Source organism: Condylostylus longicornis, unplaced genomic scaffold (assembly GCF_029603195.1).
Source record: "Condylostylus longicornis isolate FDR11 unplaced genomic scaffold, ASM2960319v2 ptg000017l, whole genome shotgun sequence".
Taxonomy (NCBI): Eukaryota; Metazoa; Arthropoda; class Insecta; order Diptera; family Dolichopodidae; genus Condylostylus; species Condylostylus longicornis.
This window is the reverse complement of record NW_026577986.1, coordinates 950209-967231: the sequence shown is the minus strand read 5'-3', so window position 1 is coordinate 967231 and position 17023 is coordinate 950209. Positions and strand designations below refer to the sequence as shown.

The 17023-nt window shown below is 22.7% G+C and overlaps 2 protein-coding genes across 2 annotated transcripts in view; one reads left to right on the top strand and one right to left on the bottom strand.

Moving 5' to 3' along the window:
- Nucleotides 1–8056: 8056 nt before the first annotated feature.
- On the top strand, nucleotides 8057–10813 carry LOC129606016 (zinc finger protein 43-like). Its single transcript, XM_055516065.1, has 5 exons — nucleotides 8057–8123; nucleotides 8183–8330; nucleotides 8478–8578; nucleotides 8782–9026; nucleotides 10799–10813. Exons 1-5 carry the CDS (start codon nucleotides 8057–8059, stop codon nucleotides 10811–10813), a joined length of 576 nt encoding a protein of 191 aa, XP_055372040.1.
- Nucleotides 10814–14137: 3324 nt separating this feature from the next.
- Nucleotides 14138–17023, bottom strand: part of LOC129606086 (MTOR-associated protein MEAK7) — an 81298-nt gene continuing 78412 nt past the window's right edge. The window contains exon 7 of the mRNA XM_055516186.1: nucleotides 14138–14432. Coding sequence (XP_055372161.1) covers nucleotides 14316–14432 — 117 coding nt within the window. The 3' untranslated portion in view covers nucleotides 14138–14315. The remainder of the gene's footprint in view (nucleotides 14433–17023) is intronic.

Sequence of the window (17023 nt, the reverse complement as noted above, 5' to 3'; positions counted from 1 at the left end):
TAGTAACAACATTTTAAAACGCTAACTTTTTAAACCACCCTCGCTACACTTTCACTAATTCATGTTTTAGTTAAACAAAAATAACCTAAAAAAATTTCAATGGTATTTTACTCGAAATGGCAAAAATGTAGATATGATGTTCTGACATAAAGCCCTAGACGTATACATACATATAAAACTATAAGGACAATATTGTAAAGGGAACAGCATAACAACAAATTATATTTACATTTTATTTAATTAAAATGATTTTCACATAATAATTAATATAACTGTAATAAAATATAATATTATTAACCCTTTAATTTCCATGTCAGTTTACAATTAAAAATATAATATCATTGTTATTTATAAATTTTAATTATATTACATACAATATAATGTTATGAATTAATTTCAGCAGTTCTCAAATAAACTAACTTAAATCTCTAGTCTCTGCATACATAAAATTTGGGCTACCTAATTTGTAGAACTTTTCCAAATAAAAACTTGGAAAAAAAATATTTATTAATTTAACTCTGCCAGTCCGTCCATTTGTCCGTATGTGTGTTCACAAAACTTTTACAATCCTTGAAGATGGAGAGCTGAAATTTTATATTAAAATTGTTAGAAACTTATTTTCGTAGAAGAAAATTTTTTTCTTCTTTGATTCGCTTTCAAGCTATTGCCTCTCGAAATTTGTAAAATTCGATTTTTTGGCTTTCGCAAATTTCTTTAAATGCAGAACGCTAACGGTAAATGTCATTCCATCAAAAAATACAATTATTTTTCTTAACTCACATATTTAGTCGTCCGAATTAACAATTATATTAAAATGATTTTTTCATTTTTTTGTTTTTGCTCATCCTAAATTTATGCAATAGTTAGTTTCATATGTAATAAATGAATGAAACTAATTCAAATAATGTAGTACGTAGTAGCTAGATTGATTTTTGAAGTAGTATTTTAACTTGTTAAAGGAAAATATGTTTCTTTACAAACCATTGGTTGGACCCAACTTTATTAACTCACTACTCTACTTACTGATAATTTTTCTCATTTGAATGAGTTTGAAGAATTTATTTGAAAAAGTTATTATGGGTATACTAAGACTCACCGCGTCTCTGTTTCTATATATCTTAGACACAAAATGTCAAATAATATGATACATATATATACGATAAAATAATATTATGATTTTATATACGATATAATAAATTTCTTTTTCATAATAGTTATTATTAATCTCTACTTTTTCTAAGATAAAAGGCAAAATTAAAATTTTTAAGGATATTGACCATATATATATACAGATTATTTACTTTACTTTTTGTCCTTAAAATTTTTTGAATACATTCCAATATACATATACATACAATTTTTAATATTCAATGTAAAATAAATTTTTATATTAATATTATATACTATAATAACGTATATTGTATATATGGTTATTTGCATAAGTTTTATATGTGTATATTAGTAATTTATATACGTATGTATTTTAAATTTAAATATATTTTATTTATTATAGTATATTAATATATTAATTTTTTAAGTATACTTTAATATAACAACAGAATAAAAATTGAGAAAATTTATATCAACGCATAACAGAATTTCTTTTTTTTTTTTTTTGAGAAAAATCTAAATTTTTATTATTGTTTGTTTTTGTTTTACTTATCTGTATAGCTATACGTACAACACTATATATTTATAAGAATAATATTATCATTTTAAATACAAAAATATAAAAAAAGATACATGTATATTTATTTATATAATATAATAACTATATAGTGTTGTATATTTGAGAGCAGAAAATCAGAAAAGAGAAAATAGAAAGGAAAAATAAAATAAATTCTCCCTTCGCAGTTAAAGTGTGTACACACAGAAAGGAATTTTTTGCTTTTTCTTTGATTTATAAATTTAATACTAATATGTAAGTATATTTAGGAGCATTTGTACATATATACGTACATATGTATATATATTTTCTTATTTAAAAGGAAAATTCATATGTACGAGTGTATACCTACATTAAAATTTTTTCAAATAAAAAAAGCCAAAAAAAAATATTAATAAATTAATTAAATTTTTTTATTATTTTTTTACCTTAAAATTTTCTTTTCAATTTTATACTTTTATTTTATTAATTGTAGATATTTTTTAATTGATAAAAAAAATTTATTTTTTTTTTTCTATTTATTTTCTTCTTTTATGTATATGTTTTTTTTTTATTCAATTTTCACACTTTTTATCTTTTTACTAAAAAAAATTTTCTTACTTTTTTTTTTCATTTAAAATTTTTATAAATGAAAAGTGTATATAAAAAGACCAAACGCACCCGAAATTTTTCTTAATAAAATTTTTTTTTATTATTCTAAAAAAATTTTCTTAATTTTTTTTTTATTAGCTCTACTTTTTTTTTTCAATTAATAATAAAATACGAACAAAATATTTTGAATTAAAAAAACTGAAGAAAAACAAAATAAATAGCACTTTTTTTTTAAATTTTTTTATTTAACACTTTTTTATTTTTTTTTCTGCTTTTGTGCTTAAAATTAAATATTATTTAATTTTCCCTAATTCTCGTGTCGGTATGAAAGAGAAATGAGTGAAAATTTTCTCATAAATCTTCATAATATTTATATTTTCACCTTTTTCTTTTTGTATTATTATTTTATAATTTGAAAAGTAAAAAAACAAAAATTGTTTAATTTTATAATTAATTTTTTTTAAATAAAAATTTATTTTTTATTCTTTTATATTTTCTTTGGCTCTAAAATCACCCGCTAAATAACACAACTCTCGCGGATACACAAAACTCAACTCACTGAAATTTGTCTGAGATACTTTTTGTTTTCTAGCAAATTTTCAATTTACAATATATGTACATACATGTATGCTTTTGAATGTAAGTATACATATAACTATATTTATCTCGTATTTATTATTGTATTGTATGTTATGTATACTAGTAATATACAAACATATATATCAATATTATATCAATATGTGAATACTTTTATACATGTCAACATTATACTTTTACTTAATACTTTTCATTTCCATAGAGTTTCTGTTGAGTTTGAGTTGGAATTGATTTTGAAAAGAAAAAACGAATAAGAAAAAATAAAAGTAAAAGAAAATAAAAAATTGAAAAATATAAAAATACATACGATAATATAAATACATGCACATACTCCTATATATATATATATTCATACTATGCTATTATATATTTTTTATAGAAAAAAGCACTCAACGAACGAATGAACGGCAAAATGTTATACTAAAATTGCGTGTGGCTCAATGTTATACTAAAATGCGATATGCTTTGATGTGAAAATTTTCTTTGTTGATTTTTTGTGTATATATAATAATATGTAATATAAATTTGTAGTTATATACTTCCACCTGAACAAAAGCTATAGTGTACTATATATTACAATATTAAATTTTATATTTTGTTAATATATAAAAAATAAAATACCTACATACATATGAAATGTCAGAAAACTTTCCTCTTCATTTCATTTTATAAATGCTTACATACGTTATTATATATATATTATAGTATACCAGTATATAATATATATTATTATATAGGTACGTATAATATAACAATATAACATTTTTTTAACGTAGGAAGAAAGCAGAAGATAGAACAGACCTTGCTATATATTGCAGATTTTACAGATAACATAGAAAATTTTCTCTTATATTTTTAGCACAGGAGACATAATAAAGTGAAATTAAATTATTTGCGATAAGCATTTAGAAAATTTATTTTATTATTTTATTTTTTTTTTTGTTTTTTTCCATTATTTATTCTTATTGTTGAATGTTGGTGTAGCTATTTTTTTTTATTTATACTACAATGATTTTACGGCGGTCTGCATAATATTACGATTTACAAGTTTTCTTTTTTATATCAAGAAAAAAAAAACAAACAAAAAATTTTCATTTCTCTCTCGGTAGAAAATTCTTTTTCATTTTCGCTCAATAAATGGACATTACACGAATATCCATATATGTAGTGTTGGGTTGTGAGTAAGCAATTGTAAATAGAATTTTAATGTTAGAAATGGTAAATTTTTGAAATATTATGTAGCGTAAAGGAATAAATTTTCTCAGAAAAAAGAGAGTCTAATCTCTGCTGATTATTAAAATGTCCTTTAAATATTTCTACCAAACTTTAAGGATGCTATAATAAACTCTTAGTTACTCAGAAAAATGGAATGTTTTCAAATACTTAGAAAAACGGAAATTTATTTTAATTACGCCGTCCAAATTCACCGAAAATTTTGCTAGTTAACTCCGATGCTTAACAGAACTCAAACTTTAAATGTCAAATGATTTGTTAAATATGGTTAAAATGTCAAATTAGCCTATGACACACGGATTGAAAAAACACGAGACAAAACCTACCATAAAAAAGTGCATGGTTTCCCTAAAACGAAAAAATGCTTTACCGTAGAAAACCCGGAATATGTGTAAGAAACGTGATATATATACCTAATTACATATAATCTCGTAAAATTTCTAAAAATATTAGAAATGTTTTGAACATTTATTGTGTTCTGATTAAAATTGAACAAAATTATCTGGTATTTTTTTAAAATACACCAACATATCGTGTATTCCAATTTTGTTTTGAATTCCTAAACGACTCTGTATAGGACCATACGCATGTTCTCTTCTTTGTATATAAATTATGCCTCATTTAAAAATAAATTATTTAATGTTTTCAAAATTAACAAGTAGAGGAAGCTTATTTTAATTTTTTACAGCTTTATCTACAACAGTATAATTGAATCAGCTATACAATCATATATAAAATAAATATGTTATTCCTCTCGAGTTTTCTTAGCCCTATATAGTAATAGTTTTACCAGGTTCTATATATATCGTACAGTACATGCACACATATACGTATAACGTATGTATAAGTAACACTAAAACTGAATACAGAAATTTCTCTTTGGAAAATTTTAAAAAGCTTTCCTTTAATAATTTCATAAAAGAGAGTTAATGCTTTTGTGCATTTTAAGAGTAAAATTTGAGTATAAAATAAAACTAATATGTACCTACGAGTATGTTATAATAGAAATTAAATATTAAGAGAGGAAAAGCTTATACTAATGAGTAATGACAAATTAATTTAAGCAGACAATTCATTTCTTTCTCTCATCTAATTTTATCGAAATTCACGACAATTTCAAAACAATTGAAAATACTATAAATTTTCTATTTGTTCTGACATAAGATTGATATAATGAAAAACAAATAATGTCAGGAAAACGTTATATAAATAAGAATACATCATAACATTTTACTTTTAATAGAATATCGTAATAACGGTATAAATTTTGAAATTTTGAAAGCTTTTTTTTAATCCGATTTATTAACTAGTCAAATTTTATGTATGCCTACATTCAAGCTGTCAACTACATATTTAACGTACGTATGTCTAAATGCTTAAAATATTTAAAAAAAATAGAGTGTACTATATGCGAACTAAATAACAAAATTTGACGTCTGTAAACTTTAAAGCTCTTAATTTAAAAACTATTTTCCGCCATGAAATACGTGATGCTTACCTATAAGCATTACACACTAATAAAAACGTGCCTAAATGTTTATGCAATCAAGAAATATACCTATGAATAATCAATTATCATTTAAACATAACGTAATACTTATACTTATGCCTATATTTGCTTTATAATTTCATATTTTAGGACAAAATTTTATGATTTACGAAAACTTATAACGATTTTTGTTATCAATGTCAATGAGTAGAAAGATTTCAAATGTTGACTTCACTTTAAAGCATCACATTTTCATATATACATACGTAGTTTTCAATTTACGCTTTTCCGGACTTCTTTTAGAGGCTCGGATCCTAGCTGAATCGATTTTCAGGGCGTCCTCGAACAAAATTTCTAGAACATGCCGAGATCTTTTCGACAATGCCCCACTTGACCTCATTTACAATGATTAATTAGAATATATGTTTTTACCATAAAACCGAATTACATCGAATATATGTTTTTACCATAAGGTCGAATTACCTCCATACCACCAAATCATACCCATAGAACCGATTTGCATCCATAGGACAAAATCAAATCCACACAATCGAATTGTATTCATAGAATCGAAATATATCAATAGGAACTAATTATATTCAAATTATAACCATAGAATCGAAGCACATCCATAGGGCCGAAATATATCCGTAGGCCGGTATTATACTATAAGACAGAAATATATTCATTGGACCGAGTTACATTCATAGGACCGAATTATAACCATAGAACCGAATTATAACTATGGGACCGAAATGCATCCATAGGACAATAAACAGTACTTCGACAGGACCGAATTATATCCGTAGGACCAAATAATAACCATATGCCCGAATTATGTCCTTAGGACCGTAATATGTAGATCGGACCGATTTATATCCATAGGCTCGGACATATCCAATGGACAGAATTATATCCATAGGGCAGAATTATCCATTGGACCTAATTATATTCACAGTTCATAAAACCGAAAGTGATGTATGTACATAAAAGCAAAATATAGCCATAGCAACGAATTATAACCATAGGATCGAAATATATTAATAGAACTGAATATATATAATATATATATGAGGGGCTCAGAAGCAGAGTGACATATGCAACATTCACATTATTTTGCAGAAAATGCAATTGAAAAAAACGAAATTTTAAAGAGTCAGTAAAATCAGTATTACAGCTGTATTGATTTAAAACTATATATTATTATTCTCAGTAACCTGTCAACTGTCACCTGTCATCTGTAACCTGTCACCTGTCAAATATCACCTGTCAACTGTCATCTGTGATCTGTCACCTGCTAAATGTCACTTGTCACCTGTAATCTGTCACCTGTCAACTGTCATCTGTCACCTGTCACCAGTCAACTGTCACCTGTCATCTGTCAACTGTCACCTGTCAACTGTTATCTGTCAACTGTCATCTGTCACCTTTCAAATGTCACCTGTCAAATGTCATCTGCCACCTGTCAACTATCATCTGTCAACTATCAGCCGTCAACAGTCATCTATCACCTGTCAACTGTCAGCTGTCATCTGCCACCTGTCATCTGTCACCTGTCACCTGCTAAATGTCACCTGTCACCTGTCAACTGTCACCTTTCAACTGTCAGCTGTCACCTGCCACCAACTGTCACCAGTCAACTCTCACCTGTCATCTGTCAACTGTCACCTGTCAACTGTCATCTGTCACCTGTCAACTGTCATCTGCAACTGTAATCTGTCAACTGTCATCTATTATTTGTCACTGGTCAACTGTTATCTATCATTTATCACCTGTCAACTGTCAATTGTCATTTGTCAAAAGTCAAATATCAACTGGCAGCTGAAAGCCCTCAAATTACAATTATCTTTTAACTCATAAAAACAACTTATGTCATAAATTTAAATTATTTTTAATTTTTGAATGTACATCCATACATACACATATTTTTGGCCACGCAAAAGATTAGAGCACACCGAAAGCTTTGGACGCATTTTGGGAAATGGAAAAAACGGATTTTCAGGGGTATACTCGAACAAAATTTGAAAAGCATGCCGAGACCTTTTCAACTGTACCCTACTTGACTACATTTAAGAGCGTTTGATCTAGCAAAAAGGAACCCGGAAGGGCCATTTAGGGCCAGAAAAAAATTTTGGAGCTCGGTAAAAAATTTAAAAAAATTCAATTATATTGATTTACCATACAAATTAACAAGAGACAAAGTTAAGAAAAACGTTGTAAAAAGTTGTCTCTTTATGTTTAAAGTTTTGAAGACCTTTAATTTTTTTTTTTCAAAAATTTTCAATTTTTGAGATTATTTTTTGATTTTTGAACTAAGTAGACTACCTTTGATATTTCAACGAATTTAAAAAATTCTAATTTATTCTTTATTTAAGAAAACTATAATAATTTAAATATTCTTATGTCTGTATATAATAAATAGCCATACGATAAAAGTTGGCAATTTTCAGGTGAAAATTCGTATCTTAAGAATTTCTAATATGCCGCGTAGTATATTTTCTTCAAGATTCGATAGTGAAAGAATAAAAATAAATAATCAATTAGATGGTAAGTAGACATTATTTAAAATAAGACTTTAAAGATTTTGTTCTGTTTTAAAATTGTAGAAATAATCAAAAAATTTCCAATGTTATTTCCAAATCTTGTAACAATGCCGAAAATTAAAGAGAAGAAACAGTTTCCTGCCTTCACTGAATCCAATTTGAATTCAAAAAAAACAGATCGTTGTACGAAAATATTAAAATCAAGTGATTGGTAAGTTCCTATGGTAGACTTTAAAGAAATATGTATAATGTACATACATCAATACATGCAGCAAAATTTGGCAACATAAATGTAGAACATAAATTTTATATGCTAGCCGTATAATGCATAATACTTAATTGTATTCTTATTACATAGGTATAGCAGCAATCAAATCTCCATAACAACACGCTTTCAACTTGAAAGAATTTTCGGATTTGAAATTTTGGAAAGATATAAAGGTTTCCCAAAAAGCAATAGTAAATAATTTCTATATTTTACATTTTTAAATTTTTTGATACTCCCAAAGTCTTATACATATGTACATACATTGTATGTACATATTTAAATTTTATAGATGAAAGTTTCAAATTAAATATGTATGGGGTTTTGAACTTGAATATAAAAATGAATGAAACTACAAAGATACCAAAAATTTACAAATGCCATCATTGTAATAAAGACTTTGATCGGCCTTGGGTTTTACAAGGACATACAAGATTACATACTGGTGAAAAACCATTTAAATGCCCTCATGAATCATGTAATAAATGCTTTGCTGACAGATCTAATTTGAGAGCACATCAAAGAACTAAAGGTCACCATAATTGGAAATATCAATGTTCACAATGTACAAAAGCATTCAGCCAAAAGAATTATATGAATCGGCATCGTTTGCAAGCATGCCGAAAGTATTTAGCTAAACAAGTAAAACAACGAAACTAAACAGAAGCTTCTCAACTCTAATAGAATCATAATTTGGAATGCTTGTTAATAAAACATCTGAACGTTTCAAAAATATTTATACTTATTAGAAGAATAATTGAACATTAACAACTTTTTTTAAAATTATCAATTGTTATTATTGCAGCCTTATAAATATAATAAGGAATATGTTACTAGCAAAATAAGAAAAACAAATTCCAAATTATTTTAATAAATAAATTTTATATTATATTTCATCAAAATTTTGTTTTTTGCGGAACAGATAGTTTTTTTCTTTCTATAAGTTTTTACAGAGTTTCTAAACAACAATTTTTATTTTTATTTTTGCTTTAGCTTTATTTTAACATTTTCCATTATACACTTGAATGTGCATACCTATGGCAATTGATTTTCCTTATTGTAATAATGAAAAATAAATTTAGATCTGAAAATTAAAAATTTTTAATATTTTTAAATTTATTCATTCATTTCTTTTTGTATAACTATAAATAATCATAACTTTACTTCTGTGTCAATAATAAATTAATATTTAATAGAAAACTATCAAATTTAGTTTTTCTAATTCTTTGCATTTGAAAGTCATAAGAAGGTTTATTATTTAATCATTAGGTTTTTTGTTTAGTTAGCATCCATATTATTCTTCTAGACGCATCTCTTAATATGATAAAATATTATATAAAAGTATTTTTAAGTATTAAAGTTTAAAATTTTGAAAATAATTTTACAAAAAAACAATACCATACTACTTCAAATGAGAAGACCATATTATTTCAAGGATTATGGTTGTAAGTAAAAAAAATTCTTTTGGAATTTTTTCACCCATATTGAAATTACTTTTATTTTACAAACTATCTTTGAAATTTAAAATTTATATTATAACTACTGCAATGTAGTAAATCATTATTATTTATTTGGAACAATATTTGAAATATTAAATAATGCTTAATCTATTTGATTCATCCCAATTTAAACTTTAATTATTTTAAAATCTTAGCATTTAAAATTCGTGTATAGTTAAAATAAACTACAGAAGCAACTTTATAACTATTTTATAGTTTCAATATTTTAAATACAAAAATTTTTAAATGAAAAAGAAATATAATATGAAATTGCATGACATCCATCTTTGTCCAAACTCTGTTACCTAAAAGAATTAAGTTGAAATTTGTTTGTTTTTGTGTAATTATCCCTTAAATTTCGAAAAATTATAAATTCGTGGGCGAATATAATTAAGTTTTTTTTATTACTTATTTTTCAAATTTTTTAGAAATTTCATATGGTTAATGAATAGGATATTTTTTATAGCAATTTAATTTAGATTTTATTTTATAAATTTTTATTTGTTGATAGTTATAATTAATTTCTGTTAAATTATACAGAATCTATTTATTTCTGTGTTATGAGCGTGTAATTTTACTAAATTAAAGGAATATATTTTTCATTATTTATATAGTTTAGAATTACTAGAATAACATTTATTTCCATAGTTGAAAATTATAATAATTAAGCTGATATTAATTGTAGAATAGATTAAGCAAATTGATTTTTAATTCCTGAAAATTTATTTTTTAAATAAAATTTCAGGAGTTTTTAATATAAGGGCTATTATATAACTACTTATGTATTTATAAAAGAAATTTTAGAAAAAACAAAAATTTCTTATCACTACTTGGTATGCATGCATTTTCCTCTTCTATTAAATTTTTATTTTCAATAATTTCTTGTGTATTAAATTATTTATTCCTTATATTTAGGACAAAACTGAATAAATTAGTTTTTTTTTTTGGATTTTTTTTTTTTATTTTATAAAAATATATTTACTTATGTACTCGTATGTTTATTAAAACAAGAATGTTTTAATTTTTTGTAAAGAATTAATTTTTATCATCTTCCTTAATATGGATTTTTTCTTAATATATTTATAATTTTATTTAAATTTACGTTTGTATAGGCATAACAATTTCTTTAAAATAGAAATTGTATCTTTATATCTGTTCATGTACTGTAATACTACAGTTACAATGATTCCATTTTTCGTAGTTTCACCTATAAGGAGATTTAAATTTTTTACAAAAAAAGAAATTAAGTTGAAAATACCAAAACAAATTTTAATTAAATTAAATAATTTAAACTAATTTTTGAAAACCGAAATTCTCAATCGTTTTTGTAGAATTAAACTATATTAATCTTGTATAAATTTAATTTTACGTTATAATTATGTTCTAGGTTAAAAAACATAAATGGAAAATTAACAAAATTTGTAAAATAATATAAACTTTTCATAGAACCCTTTTTTTTATAAGGGATTTAACCGGTTAAATATTATTTTGATTAACGTTATGAACATTTTGAATACTATTACTGTACTTTCAAATAATATATTTATTACTTGTTATTTAATTTCTGAAAATTAGTTAGTGTTATTTTTGAAATTAGAAATCTTTAGAAAAGAATTATTTTAATTAATTTTTTTGTTCTATTCCTGATAAAGAGATCGTAGATAGATCCATATTTAAATTTTTATTTATTGTATATATTTTAACCTAGCTATTCTTAATTTCCATAACGCAATAACACGATTTTTAATCTAATTCACATACAATTGGATTGAAAAATTCATATTGTTGCATTTTAGAATGCAAAGGTAATTCAAAAATTTTATTCAATCATGTCTTTTTATTATTTATTATAAAAAAATATTTTAAATTTTAATTATTTATTTAAAAAAGCATATGAAAAGTTAAGAATTAAATGATTTTGAAAATAATATTAAATTTTTTTATCTTGATATAACTTAGAACTGAATTGAAATACACAAGTTTGAATTCAGTACAAATAGATAATGTAAGTTTAAACCAATTTTTTATAAAAATTTTTTTATATTGGTTTTCATAGAAAACCATATTGAACTTGAAACTTTTTTTTTCATATATTATTTTATGCAAACTGGTTTTATTCTATCATAATTTAATTATAATTTAAGAAATTCTTTTCGATAGGAAATTTTATGAAAATTTCATTTATCCAATATTTTCAAAAATGTCTTGTAATCTGATATAAAGAAACCTTTAGTGTTTAATGCATTGCAATATTAAGAATAATTTCTTGAAGTAAAAAATATTTATTATTTTTCTTTTTTATTATAAAAATTTCCAAATTTCAAAATGTAGGTACTTTAAGAGATTGGTGATTTTCGATAATTCAGATATATTTAAACGAATGTTTAACTTAAATCTTTCTGAAAATTTGTAAAATTTAAATAATTTACTTTTAAACATTTGTAATGTCCTCAATATTCGACATTTTTCTATATATTTACAACATTTTTCTAAATAAAATTATTTTTTTAGCTTAATGATACAGCTTTAAAAGAGCTTAAAAACTTTAAGAATAGCTGCAATTTTGTAGAACGTGCTGTTTTGTGGCAGAAATTTATCGAACTTGCTATTTTATATTCTAAAATTTTGTTAGTTTTTCTTTTAATTTATTTATTTATTTAAAAACAAACTTAAATGATCTCAATGCCTTACGCTATTACAGTAAATTAAAGTTTAATGAGTATAAACTTTACAATTTATTCAATACGTGTATTAAATCTAAATTTATTTTATACAAAATGTTTAGAAAATGATTAAATCTGAATTATCGAAAAACCCTAAAAATTTATTTATTCATTTTTCAAAAGTATTTTATTATTGTTTTTAGAAAACAAAGGAAGTAAAAGGAGGCTTAATATTAACAAGATAAAAAATTTTAACATGAGACAACCATTCTATTTACATGTTTTTTTTTCTATTTTTCTTCAAATACGGTTTTGTAAAACTTTCTTAGGCTATTTTCTATTGTTTTAAATACATATTTATGAATTAGAAAAAATATTTCTTAGTAATTTTTTTTTTTTTTCAAAGATATTATTAGCAAATTTTTAAAATTAAAAAAAGTTAAATTCATCAATGCATAAAAGCAATAATAAAACTAAATCCAGCTTGTAAATCAAATCCACTGAATTAAGTTCATTAATGGTGTTCATTCATTTTTGAATTTTACTAAAAACTACATTGACAAATATCTATACATAGAAAGTTTTATATAATGTTAAGGATTAAGTTATGAGGATATTAAAAAATTTCATTCTTTGTTCTTCTATTTTTTTTTTTGGCTTACTCTTCTTTACTAAATTTTATGTTATATATGGCCAAAAACACTTAAAATTTAAATTACAAGTATTATTTTAGCTTAATAATAAAGCTAAGTTTAGTTTTTTAAAACATTTAAATATTTTGTAACAATTTGTGAAAAATATATAAATGGAAGTAGCAAAATTAAGTATGTTTAAACACAAAATCAATTAAACAGCTTTTGCATTTAAATATACTTATGATATCTTTTTTTTACAAATTTTAATTTTCAAATACAAAAGCACTAAAATTTATATGAAATTTAGCTTAAATGAAATACAGGTACATTTTATTTAATTAGTATATAAAAAGCTCAGAAATCAAATTTAAATTAAATTTATTAAAATTAATTTTACAATTAAAATAATTTATTGATCTATGGCACTATTTTTAAAAAAAATAAAAATGCTTTTGACCATGTATAAAACATTACAATCGACGTATGAAAAATTATTCCCCAAAAAAAATTTTTTATATTACTTTGTACAATAATTTACCAATTATTTAAAATTTAAATTACATTATTTTGATTTCTAATATTAATTTTTTTTTATTAATTATAAACTACAATTCATTTTGTCATTACAATTTGTTTTTTCTTTGAATTTTATTAAATCTTTTAATTGATTTTTATTCATTTGACCCATTTTAATTTAATATTTTTTCAGCTTTTTTAAAACAATAAATAAAATTATCTTTTTAATTTTGTTATGATGTATTCTAATAAAATTAAGGATATAACAATAAAATATTAAAATTAATATTATTAAAATAAAAGAAAAAAATATAAATTGTTGCTTTTCAACTCTTATTTTTTTGTTCTATCAAAAACTCATTCACGATCTCTAAATTTTAATAATTTCAAAATACCATTCACTTTAATATTATTTTTTTTTGATTATAAATTTCATTAAAAACATAATCATTAAAAATTTTTTTAATTAAACCTTATATAATTTCCAGTTTTTCAGTTATTGTTTTTGATTTTTATAACTTATTTAAAGAAATAAATTCATAATATTTTTTTATATAACAATTAATAATATTTAAGCTTTATTCATATTTAAATTAAATTAAAAGGGTCAAATATTAATTATGTTGTCGGTTCCGTTTCCTTAAAACCATCCGAATAACATTGACGTCCAGCTAATTCTAAGAATGCTTGATCTTCTTTATATGATTTCAATACAGTGGTTTGATTTTCATCAACCTAAAAAAGAAGTAATATTATTATATTATTATTAAAATTATAACATTATATTATCAATATTATATTGCAATGTATAAGATTGTAGGTTGCTGAATAAAAAAAGTTGTAACTCATAAATAGGGAATCATTTTAGCTAAATTTAAATTTAGTTTTTGAATTTTGCAAGTTATTTACGTCGAATGAAATTCTTTAACAAAATTTTTAAAAATATTATTAAAAATATTATTAAAGCAAAATTTATTTTTTACTAAAGAGAATAAGAAAAAAAAGCAATTCTGATTATTTATAATATGTTCCTTGTGGATGTATATTAATATATCGAGATATTCCAATTTCACTTAACAAGGATAACTGAAGCTGTGCAAATATTACACCATTTTATGAATACACATCTCAAAATTTTTTACAGAAGCGTTTTTGTGAAATATGAACGATATTCATAAAAATTTTAAGTTTTTACTTGCTAATAAAATATTTTTACTTTAAAAAATTGTGTTTTATTTATAATATGTCTTAGATCGTAGTTAGTCATAATTACTGAGATGTAAAATAAATTTATTATTTCTCATCATTTTACTTCAAGTTTTTAATTATTTAAACTACTTAATTAACACAAAAAAATATTTTAAAAATAAATATTCTAAATTAAATCAAGTTGTTTAAAATTTAAGACTTATGTATAAATTAAATTGAAAGTTGGTAATTTTAAATTAAAAAGAATTAATAATGATCAGTATTTTATCTGTTTTAATAAATACATATTAAAAACTAGAATATTATTCGAATAAAAAATAAAATTTTACTAAAAGAAAACATGATTTATTAAAATTTAGGTAGGTACAACAATAGTTAATACTAAATATTGTATTAAAAAAAACTAATAACAGTACAGGGAAGAAGAAAAAGCCACATAGACTATTTATTGATTCTATAATACATCCTTCTACTTATTATATAAACCCTTCATATACATAACACTCATTACATTTACTATTTTCTTTTGGCATATAAGCCTAATATTGATAATACTTGGAGATTAAACTTTTCAATACGCTTTAGAAATTTTTTATTATTTTTTAAAATAATATCTAATAATAAATATTTTTAATTGAATATACATACATATATGAACATACTCGTATGTGTAATATATTCATTTCAACATTTATACTTATATTTAATATATGCATACACTTATATCTATTAATTATAAATATATATACATACATATATTGATTATTAATTTTAATAATTTTTTGTTTTCCTATTCTTCATTAGTCCATAACACATTTCATTTGAATTAATATTCTTGCTTTCATTAATATTTTCAATACACAATATTTCCTTTTTAAATCTAATTAATTATGAATATATGTACACTTGGAATACAAAAATTATTACAAATATGATGCATAAATTAACTATTTTATCCTTTTTGCTTTTTTCCCTATTTTCATTTACATGTGAAAAGTAAACATTTTCATACACATAAGTATACATGATATGTATTTTCATAACAGTTTAAATGTATTAACATAATTTTCGTTTATTAATGAAAATGTGCACATATTATGAACGCTTCTATTTATATAAAATCATAATATACGTACATATATATGCACATATAATTTAATATATAATTCTATCCTAGAGTCGGTATAGTACAGTGATCATACTTAAAATTTTGAACAGAAATTGAGATCAAATTTGTAGAACAAATGTATGTCGTAACACAATGTTTTTTAAACCGTGTCGGAATTTGTAAAATGTGAAAAGAACCTAAATACATATATGTATTGTTTTGTATGTCATTATTTTAATTTTCCTTCAAAAACACTTTAAACAAAAAGTAAATTAAAAGATTATATAAACGGGATAATTATTCAATTAATATTAAATTAATATTATCATAATTGATAAGAGTTTATCTTTACTAACTTACTTATTAAAGTAAATTCAATTGAAAATTCGGGAAAATCTTCGTTTTGTTGAGGAACAATCTTTGAAATCACTAATAATAATAATTCAAACAACATTGCGTTTTTGTATCTATACTGCCAAAAATTATGCATTTTTAATTGTAAAACTGTAAAAGAACTTCAGTAATTCTTGCAGTATTAAATTTGTTTTGCCATTAATAAGAAAAGAATTTGACCTTAAATTTTTAATTAAATAAAACTTAAAAATTTCTGAAAACATTTAATTTGTTAATAAATAAAAACTTTTTAAACAATTTTAAAATTGTTAAATCTTTAAAAGTTATAAATTTGTGAAATTGTGTCTGAAACTAAGTAAGTAGTAAGTAGCTACTTACATATTATGTATATATGAAAATTAAACTTTTCAATACATTTGAAATTGACGTGTCAAAAGCAGATTGTTACATTAGAATTTTTCTCTTTTCAAAACTGTTTTTGAAAACATAAGAATTACTTTTTAAGATCTGAAAACTTGAACTCAACTTATTACTTGTTGAACAAAAATTCTTTATGAAAATATTATATGTACTTATTTAACATGTCATGAGTATTTACGACAATCACTGTATGATTAACATACAAAACCAATTAATCACTAACATTAAACTGTGT

What these genes read in the sequence shown, in the direction of transcription:
- LOC129606016 (XM_055516065.1), top strand. Translation starts at nt 8,057, where the DNA reads ATGCCGCGTAGTATATTTTCTTCAAGATTCGATAGTGAAAGAATAAAA. An exon ending in ATATTAAAATCAAGTGATTG is followed by an intron (nt 8,331 to 8,477) that starts GTAAGTTCCTAT and finishes CTTATTACATAG; the next exon opens with GTATAGCAGCAATCAAATCT. An exon ending in AGGTTTCCCAAAAAGCAATA is followed by an intron (nt 8,579 to 8,781) that starts GTAAATAATTTC and finishes ATTGTAATAAAG; the next exon opens with ACTTTGATCGGCCTTGGGTT.